Genomic DNA, 10587 nt, shown 5'->3' with positions numbered 1-10587 from the left:
CAAAAAGTGAGTCACTTCTAGAGTATTGGTGATTGTTGCATTATTTCTCTTTGAATATTTTGCATCCTTGCTTATTGCGTTTTATGTTGAGGGGTGTTGGGAGAATAGCTTTGCCCATGTTTGAAGAGCTACTTGAGCTAATAACTAAGCCTAATGTCATTGTGATCATTGGGTCATCTATTTTGGGCATAAATATGCATTGTCTCATGTTAAGAGGTAGTGTTTCTTGAGGAAAAGCAAAGATTTAAGTTAAGGGTGTTGATGAGTGGTGAATTTACCACCCATTTGTACTCCACTTCTGTGCACACTACTATGATTTGCATGTCTAAATGAGATAACTTTGTGATTAAATACACTATGTTCTATATTTTGCAGGCACATAGATATTGAGTTAAAAAGATGTGGATTGGAGCGGAGAAAGATAAAAAAAAGTAAAGAAGTGAAATTTTAAGACCTGGAGCAGAACATAGGCTCAGTTACCGCGATCGCAATCGCGGTTGGTCAATATTGATCATCTAACGCGATCGCATGAGTGCTATCACGGTCGCATAGCTGTAATCGTAGAAAAGTTGTCGCAGCAGCACGGGATTTTGCCAAGGGTCAAACATGTAATTTCAATGATCCAATCCTAAATTTTTCCTAAAGAAGACTCAAACCCTATCATTCCATCATTCATGCTACAATTCCCAAATTTCTTTGAACATTGTTCTAGCTCTTAGCCGCCTTCACACATAGATAAGAAAATATTGTATTAATTTTGGGTGAAGAATACATTGGAGTAGCTTCTACGTGTAGAATTAGCAAACTCTCATTGAAGATTTGTTTGAGTCCAAAGTTTGAAGTAACATTCACTTAACCTCTTATAAATCAAATCAATGGAGATTTTGGGCAAATCCTTACTTATTAATCTTATTAGTAGCTAGTTTTTCCTCTTGGGGTTATGTAAGAATGGGGTTAAAGTGTGTGTGGGTTGTTATCGTTAGCTTCAATTAGTAGTTCATGTTGATGGATTTTGCAAATGCTTGATGATAACATGGAATTTGTTAGTGAAAACCTCAAATTTCCTAATCCCTACATCATCCTTGACAAAGGGATATGGTAACCTAGATCCTTTAACCATTCTTGAAAGAGGGGTTGAAGGTGACATGAGCATTTGTTAACAATTACTTAGATTGTAATTGTTCCATTTTTGTTATCTTAGAAATAAGGATAAATTGGGGAATGGCTATGACTTAGGCATCATCCTAGAAATAGGGATACCTAAATTGAGGTTTGGTTACCAATTATTGAACACACTCATTTGGTATTTGAAAGAATCAATGGGTGATAGTTTGGTGCTTTGTTGATAGGCTAGCACCAAAACCCCTAACTGAAACTACCCGCATTTAATCTACTAAAAGTAAATTTTATTATTAACACCCTCATGTTAGCTTCCCTTAGTAAGACATAACCCCAAGATCCATGTCTAATTGATTATACTATAGTTATTTGTAGCCCCGAATTAGTACTTGAAAAATCAAAAAAAGAAATATTTGTCATGATACTTTTCAAACCCCCTCATTTTTATATTCTTGTACTCTAGGTTTGAATTTTAGCGATATCCATTCTTTCGAGCTAATTTGATCATCACTCATATTATTCCTCGTGGACTCAGCCCTGACTCTTGTTAGGTTATTATGTTGACAATGACCGCCTTACACTTAAATTAATGTGTAAGTTAAGCGTTATCAAAAAGCCAGTAATCCATTGGCTAATGACTCCCCTTATCCCACCCCTACCAGGTTCCCAAGGCAAGAACCATTTGTATTCAATTTATATGAGCCAGCCTGAGGAGGGCTCCATCTAATATTTACAGTGATTTTAGCCTTTTGGTGTTTAGTGTCCTGGCTCAAAAACTTGAATTCCATGACCTCAGCATAAGCTTTGGTATGGGAAGAATTCTCAGTCTTTTTGTTAAATATATTATTATTTCTTAATTTCCATATAGTCCAAAGTTTGAAAGGTATGAGTTCTTTCCAGTAAAGGATGTGGCCATACCTTTGATCCTTAATGAGTCTCTAAGAAGAGGCCCAATTAGAGGGTTGTAAATTGGAATTAGAGAGACTATTGACATCTTTAGACTTGTTAAGAATAACAGGCCAGAAATCATGATTTGTTGTGCATTCAAAGAAGATACGGCTGATTTTTTCAGAAGGGTGATTGCAAAAGTGATAGGTGGGGTTTTTGTCAATTCCCTTTGTGTGCAATTTGGAGTTGGTAGGAAGACTATTATGGTGTAGCAGCCAGAGGAAAAAAATTATTTTTTTTGGAGCAGGTAGCTTCCATATCCATTGGAAATCCTCCCTGGAGGGGAGAGAGTTAGTAGTTTTGCTCCTCTTATTTTTGATAAAGAGTAGGCACTAGCAGTGGATAACAAACCATTACCAGTGAGTTCCCAAGTGGGTAAGTCCCTATCAATCTTGGGGTTGGGAAAAAAGGTGCTCATGATGGTTTCCTTGATAAAGGTAGGGATCTCAAAGGAGATTTTATCCAGCTTCCAATCAGGGGGTCCAAATATCAAAAATCTTATTATTTCTCTCTGATTCTGTGAGGGAACCATAGATGAGCTATCTAATGAGGGGTGATGGGTGATCCATTTGTTGAGCCAGAAGTTAATGTGATTCTCATCATAATTGACCCACTGGGTGGCTTTTTTACAAATGAGGTAATCTACAAGTATTAGTCTCATTATGATATATGGATCTTAGTATCTTGACCATAGAATATGAGGATGCTTTATGTATCTCCAGGCCAAGCTGCTGAGCATTGTGTCATTCTTGGTGGCAGCTCTTTGTATCCCTAAGCCACCCTAACTCTTAGGAGAGGTAAGAGTATCCTAGTTTTTCAGATGCGTCTTTCTCTTATCTAGAGAAGTGCCCCAAATGAAATTTCTTTAAGCCTTATCTATGAGCTTGAGAGTTTTTGCAGGGAGAGAGATACATTGCATTACATAATTAGGAATGCTACTAAGAGATGATTTTGCTAGAGTGGTTCTGCCAGCAATACTTAAGAACTTGGTTTCCCAACCATTCAATTTAGAGTTATTTGATACCTCTAGAGGATTTGAAAAAATTATTCCTACTCCCATTAACTAGCATAAAGAAATAAGAGGTAGTTATGCAGGACATAATAAGGGAGGTAATGCCAGGAGGGAAATTGAAGAAATAAAGGGCTTGCCTAGTAAAGGACCATTCAATTTTGTCAAAGGTTTTTTCTAGATTAATTTTAAGGATCATGTTAGCCTTGATCCTCTTCATTTTAGGGAAGTGAGTGATGAATTCCTGGAGTATATTGACATGATCAAAGTTCTCCTATTAGGGAGGAAAATGTCTTGACTTTGCCCAATGATATTTTGCAAGAAGGGTTTAATTCTACTAGCCACTATCTTGGTGATAATCTTGTATTAGATGTTGCACATGCTAATAGGTCTAAAAATTTTCAAATTTGAGGCATTTGCACACTTGGGAATGAAGCACAGGTAGGTGGTGTTAGCCTTCTCATCCATGAAGTAGGTTGAGAAGGTATGGTTATAGAACCTAATGATAGAATTCCGCATAATACTCTAATACTTTTGGGATAAAAAAGGATGAATCCGATCAGGGCCAGGAGCTTTTGAAGGCGTTAAGGAAAAGACAGCCATTTTTATCTCAGTCACAGAAGAGATAACATCTAGGGGTTGGTAGTCCTCAGTTTTTTTTAACCACAGCTGGAGGGGTTAAGCGGGCATTTGAGAGGGGAACTTATATGTTCGTAGATAAAGAGATTTATGTAATAACATAGGATGTTATTATTGATCTCTTCCTGTCTAAAACTCCAGTTCCCAGCGTCATCTTTCTAGGAGTTGATTTTATTTCTCTTTCTTTTGTTTAGAGTTGAGGTATGGAAGAACTTGGTATTTGCATCTCCATCAGTAAGTCAGCTGATTCTTAATTTCCAAAATTCATGCTCATGTTTTAGGATTTGACTAAAGTCCTGAGTAAGCTCACTCTCAAGGTTCTAGAAAAAAAAACTATTTGGATAGCTAGGGGATTTTTGGATCCATGCTAACCTGGCCAGTAATTCTTTTTTCTTATGGAAGATATTGCCAAAGGTATTCTTATTCTATAACTTGATATGGGTCTCAAATGGGAAATGGCATTGGTAAGGCTTGGGAAGTTCTCAAAGGAGTTCTTCACCATTCCAGTGAAGGTGGATGAGATCACCACATAGTTTTCATTCTAAAAGGTTTAGAGAGGATTTTGTGGTCCCTAGTGAAGGTGACTAAGAGGGGGCAGTGGTCAGAGAGAGTTCTAGGGAGATGTGTGACAGAGGTTTTAGGGAAGAGGTCCAGCCAAGAGGTATTAACAAGGCACCTTTCAAGCTTTTCAAGAATGAGGGCTTGTCTGTTCTTGTACCTCTTGTTGGTCCAAGTGTATCTGCTACCCTTAAAACCTAGGTCAACCATATTTCTTTGATTAATGCAATCCCCATAAAAGGAAGCTATGGAGGTATTGATGTTGTTACCCCCATACTTCTCAGTAGATTTTACAACCTTATTGAAATACCCCTACTAGCCAGGAGTTGTGGGGTAGTTTTTATGGTGTTAGCAAACTCAATGATTTGGTTCCATGGGAGCTTTCTATCTTCTAAGTTAGTACTATAATAAATAACACTAAAAACCCAAGTAGATGGAGGGTTGGATACCTACACAGAGACATGAAGGGCCTAAGGGGAGATAGACATATCAATGACACTGAGGGTCCTATCACCCCACATGATCACTAATCCTCCAGAGTTCCCAATAGCAGAATATTGAATCTTATGGGTGAACCCTAATTCCTCAGTAATAGCCTGGTGATCATTCATTATAGTTTCTAGCAGAACAAGAATGGAGGCCTATGGATGTCCATCATGGATTTACAACATTTCCTAAACTCAAGGTTGTTATCCCCTTTAGTATTTCATATGATGCATTTCATTAGGAGTTTGGTTTTTTAAGGAGAAGTATCCAACATTATTTATTTTCCCCTCCCTCCAGTGATTTATGTAGGAGAAAGTTCCTGATTCTTTATTTCCACTATTTGGGGAGTCATCTTGGTTGTGAAGAAGTTGAGTATCATTGGCATTCTGGTAGGATTATTTCTAGGTTGAACTTGGTTAGATAGAGGGGAAGGAGTATGATTTTCATTTTGCATACCACATCCTCGAACCCTGAAATTAGTGGTTTTTCTAACACTAGAACATCTATTCTTAGAACTCTGAGGGATGCCAGTATCAATTCCATTTCTCTGTTATTTTTCTTCAAATATTTGATATTTTCTCCCTCTCCAGCATTTCTAGAGCTTGCCTCAGGGGGTTTGGAAAGAGGGGTCATGGTGGTCCCCTGCCTCCAACATCTCTGGAATTCTTTATGGAAATAATGGAAGAGCTAGACTTGTTTGGTTCATCATTCCTGATAGAGCTTTTAGAGTCAAAGCCTCTAGTGAGGTTTGGTTGATGAAGCTCATTAGGGTAGCTCTTCATACATTCAGGCCAAACCTCTCCACACCTAGACGTATCCCTTCCATGATCAATTGGGCTAGGTATTAGGGATTCTGGATTATCAAGATACATTGTTTACCCTCTACCTGGATGCTTAGAGGAACAGCTTGGTTTTCCAAGCCCATCTCCAACCAAGAGGTCGGTTAATGTGAGGGGGTAGAGGTTCTGTAGAGAAGGTGATAGTTTTCATTTTGTCTCCTAGAGAGGGTTTAGGAAAGGGCAAGAAAAGTAGAATGAGGGTGGCCCTATTGTTTTCCCCCTTTAGTAGCATTGTATAGAGGATTGTCAAGTCCAACACTGGTAGACAGAAGGGTATCGTCCCTCTTTATATTAGGTCCTAATAATGAGCTATCATAAGACATGATAGTTCCTTTACCTTCTTTTAAGGCAGCTCTCTCAGAGTGATTCATAGATGGAGCCTCCGTTTGAGTGGGGAAAAGATTTGAGATATTAGAATCTCGAAGAAGGATATTTGGAGAAGTCAAAGCTTGAATTGTGGGGTTATCTTGATTGAAAGATAGTATCCCATTTGACTCATTACAATTAGGTTTGTGGGTTGGGTCTACTATATTTGGGACTTCAGTGTGTTTGTAATAAAAAGGCCCAATGGTATTAACTAGAGAAATGGGTCTTCCTTACTTGGGCCTACAGAAGCTTTGGGCCCAGTTTTATCAAGGTGAGGCCTGTTATGGCCTGCTTTTATTAGGGTTTTGCTACTCATACCTTTACTGGTCTCCCTGGCAGCTAGGTATTGAGAGTTCTCGAAGATGATAATTGAGAGCTATTTGGGTCAAGAAACTTACCTATTTGGGCATCAAATAATTTAACTTTAATGTTGTTTGGGGAGATGGTCTTACTCTTTTCCTCAACTGGCTTGTCCGATTGGGTCTTTTTCCCCCTTTTGAACTAAACAATTTTTCATTCACTAGTCTTCTCCTTCTCAACAAATGGTGATGTTTGTGTTTCTGTTGGGCTTGGATTAGGAATATTGACAAGTGGGCATGTCTCTGCAGTGTGACTCAATCGCCCTAACGCCTTCGTAAACTATAGCTTGGTGATGATTCCTAATGGTAACCGAAGATTTTAGGATTTTGTCTACTAAAACTTGGACACATATCCTGGCATATCTTTCTATTAAAGTGGAGGACGTGCATGTATCGATCTTGATCAATTTTCTTATTTTCCTACCTACTTTTCCAGAATGTCCAAATCGTAGTACTCTGTGGGTAGTTGGGGAGTCTGAGCCATATTGCTGTAGTTTGAATTTTGTTTTGCTTGGGACGAAGTCGGGCTTCCTAATTTGAATTGTTAAGAAGCAGCCTGCAACGAACCACGGGCCCTCTTGCATTGCTCTTCTTTAGCTTTCTTCCTTAAAAATTTGATAGTGAAGAAGCTCAATCCTAGATCAATGAGAATGACATGTTCTTGTACCTTCCATTGATCTGTGATTTTCTTTTGTAGGAACTGGTGGTTAATTTTCTTCTCAAAGACTTTAATTATCCCCGAGTACTTTCATGGATTGTAGATACGCTTCTTATCCTTAGGTGATAAGGGAATGGGTTCATCTTCACTGCTGTTTTGGCTGGATTTTTCAGAGCTTTCAAAGTGATTGTTCAAAGACTTTTGGTTTGCGTTGGAATTTTCTTTTACCGCATCGCAGTAAGTGGTTTTGGTTTTTGCGTCGATTGCCATTTGGCAATCAAGAGGTTCCGGTGGTGATGGTTCCTCACCTAACATGGCTCGTGGGTCTTACTCGTTGGCAAAACAAAAAGGGAGGACATAGAGAGAGGGGGGTCTTTCTCTCTCTTTGCAACGTTATGAAATAAGATTTCAACATTATATCCTTTTCTCTATTATCTTTCAATTTTTGTACTTTGTGTTTGTTTCTGTATTTTGGTTCATAGCAGAATAGGTAAAACCCAATCTGACCTAATTTTATTTGGATCAAAATGGTTAGGTAACGGTTTATAACTCAACCCGTTCAACTTTTACTAAGTTGTAATTGTGTTATTTATTCTTTTATAAATTTTTAGTATCAAATAAAATTATTTTTTCTTTATTATGGCTATATATAATATATTAAATAAAAAAAGTTTTTTAAAAATATTTTATAAGATATCTCAAAAATCAATTCGATCTACGTATGAATCCATTTTTAACGAGTTGAAATGGATTGAGCTAATAAATGAATGGATCATCAGGCAACCCGAACTTAAACGAGCTGGCGGATTGGGCGAATTGAGTTTGACTTTGCCTCCCTACTTATGACTGCAACTGACTTTGACATATCCAATCTTGGAGAAAAAGAATCAAAACTTATCCTCCAATCTATTATTCTGATTTAGAATTAAATTCTTGTTGGAACTCATCTAAGGCCTCATATGTTTTTATTGAGGTCTGAATCTGCATAACATTTGTATAATATGTATTAAGATTTAGATGTTTAAATATTACAGTAATTTTGAATGACTAAGATGTATTAAGATTCGAATATTAAATAATTAAGAATGTTCTTTTTATTTTAACATTTTTGGTGTATAAAATATATTTTTATCTAAAATTGATAGATACAAAATACTAATTAATCTTGTAGAACATATCAAAAATATATTTAAAAACTATATGATTGGTGGTGGTGATGGTGATGATTAAAGGTGTTGGTTATAAACAACAAAATTCATTGCTAATTTTAGTTAGCGAGATATCAATGACGAATTGTGGAAAAAAAATTGATAGTTGCGAGTAATTTAGCCACAGGATTCATAACTTCTTTTTTTTTTTTTTTTTTTTTTTTTGTAGTGATGGTATGGTGTTGTAGTAGTTAGCGGTGAGGGTGATTGACAATAGAGGTTGATGAAGTAGTTTGTGGTGATTGATAGTTGTGATGAATGATGGTGATAGCTATTAGTGTTGGTGAATAATGAAGGTTATTCCCGATATATAATGCGGTGATTCGGGGTTGTTATAATAATAATGGTTAGTGATCATGAAAGTAATGGTGACTACTAATAGTGAATAACAGTAATGATGGTTGTGGATGAGAATGTTGGGTGGTAAAACATAGTTGATCACGGTGCATGTCAATGTTGGTAGTGGTAATGGTAGACGATGGAGGTAACAACGAATGGATGGAACACTTCAAGTACAAAATGATCATTTGTACACCTCAAAATTCTATGTGGCACGTCAGTGTTGGCATCCACGTGACCCAATAGGACTAGTCAGAATATTTAGTTGTTAGTTCAAACCAAGTTGAGTTATTTAAAGTTGCATTCTTAAAGTTGAAGTGCTTACTTATCATGAGACCAGGTGACCAAGTTCGACAGTATCTCTACGAATTATGCCTAATATATATATATGATAAACTCAAAATTTGGATTCTGAGTTCTACTTCTACATTAAAAAGTAGTTCTAAACTGTATATCCACCTCCAAATCTTTGCTTAAATACAAAATTATCTATTTTTGAAACAAAAAGTAAAGTACTAAGTTCTTTTAGCCCCTCGTTGTTGTGGGAAAAATTGGACTATATCATTTATTTTGATTCTTTTTACCTCATCTTGAAAGATATGAAGGATATCCTCACTCATACATTTGACCCTGGAGCCCGAAACAAGCTCTACGGAATATGCCAACTGGCATTCCAAATCCTAAACTGTTTATATTCATCTTTCTATCTGATTGAAATAAATAAGGATCATCCAGTTGAAGTTTTAGAATGTACAGAGCTGAGAAGTTGTCAATGACGAGAAGAGGGGCGCGCGAATATTAACAGAAAGTTGTCAATGACAAGAAGAGGGGTACGCGAATATTAACACAAGGTAAGAGAAAATCCAAGGAATTGATCTTCAGTTTTTTCTTTTGAAGATGGATTATCATATATCACTGTAATACTGCTACAGATAAGAAGTCAATCCTATGAATGAAGTTTACAAGAAAGAATTCTATTGGTGTCGAAGTCTAAGAAAATTATGGAAGTATTGTCTTTTGTACGCAATGTTCTGGCCTCGCTCAACAAAGAATTTGCTATTTTCTCTGCAGAAATTTCTTCATCTGTTGAGCTTCTCTCCTTTGCCTGCAATTTTGAACATGGTTAAAGAACCTACCAACTTGAGAAGAATCTACAGAAACCACCATTATGCTTATATACCTGTTGTACTAGTTGGACTGCCTTCTTAACATTAATAACATCCCAGAAGCCATCACTGGAACAACAAATCAACAAAGTTAAAGCATGTTTTAAGATAGTTCAGCGCATAAGAACATCAAATGAGAAGAAAGTAACATGTACTTCAGTATGGTTTCTAACACTGGGTATACCCAACATTGCGCTGAACTGGAAAAAAACGGAACGCAAATATAATTACAGTACCTATGGTAAATGCAAGACTACTTGAGACCTCGCTATGGGTATCCATCCAAAAAGGGTGCGAGTATCTAAATGTAGAATTGTAGATATGGCTACTTTTTTTTTACTAAGCTTTCCCAATGTCCTATCCGTTGCACACAATCATGTGAAGGCAAACCATATAAAATACTCCCTCCTTTTCAATTTGTTCGTCCAATTTTGACATGCCATGAAGTTTAAGAAAGTAAAGATCTTGTGGTCTTAATTTTAAAATATGTTGTGGTCGTAATAGTTTGACATGCCCCTACAGTTTAAGAAAATATCCTCTAATTTTGTGGTCGTAAACATGTCATGTGGAACGTTTAGGATTAAAGAGTTGCCAAAAAAGGAAGAGGCATCTTTTTAAAACGGACTAAAAACGAAAGTAAAACAAACAAATTGAAACGGAGGAAGTAGATAACATGATGAAAGAAAACCTACTTGACAGTTAATTTAAAAAAAAAAAAAAATCAGTAGAGGGTGGATGAGGAAATGAGAAGGAAATCAAGATTAAAGCAGTGTTATCAAAAGAGGAAAGTGCCAAAAAGCTCTAAGGTCCATGGGGGCTTTAAGCGCTATATGTGAATAAAGCACGGGCTTTAGTGAAAAAAAGCGCAAAGGGAGAAAAAATACAAATATATA

At 36.7% G+C, this 10587-nt stretch overlaps 1 protein-coding gene across 1 annotated transcript in view; it reads right to left on the bottom strand.

Moving 5' to 3' along the window:
- Positions 1-9380: 9380 nt before the first annotated feature.
- Positions 9381-10587, bottom strand: part of LOC107859324 (protein phosphatase 2C 70) — a 17319-nt gene continuing 16112 nt past the window's right edge. Inside the window, exons 12-13 of the mRNA XM_047407728.1 lie at positions 9709-9763; positions 9381-9633 (exon numbers count right to left, since the gene is read on the bottom strand). Coding sequence (XP_047263684.1) covers positions 9475-9633; positions 9709-9763 — 214 coding nt within the window. The 3' untranslated portion in view covers positions 9381-9474. The remainder of the gene's footprint in view (positions 9634-9708; positions 9764-10587) is intronic.

This window comes from Capsicum annuum, chromosome 1, assembly GCF_002878395.1.
Source record: "Capsicum annuum cultivar UCD-10X-F1 chromosome 1, UCD10Xv1.1, whole genome shotgun sequence".
Lineage (NCBI taxonomy): Eukaryota > Viridiplantae > Streptophyta > Magnoliopsida > Solanales > Solanaceae > Capsicum > Capsicum annuum.
The sequence above is the reverse complement of the archived record's forward strand: the minus strand, read 5'-3'. Positions and strand labels throughout refer to the sequence as shown.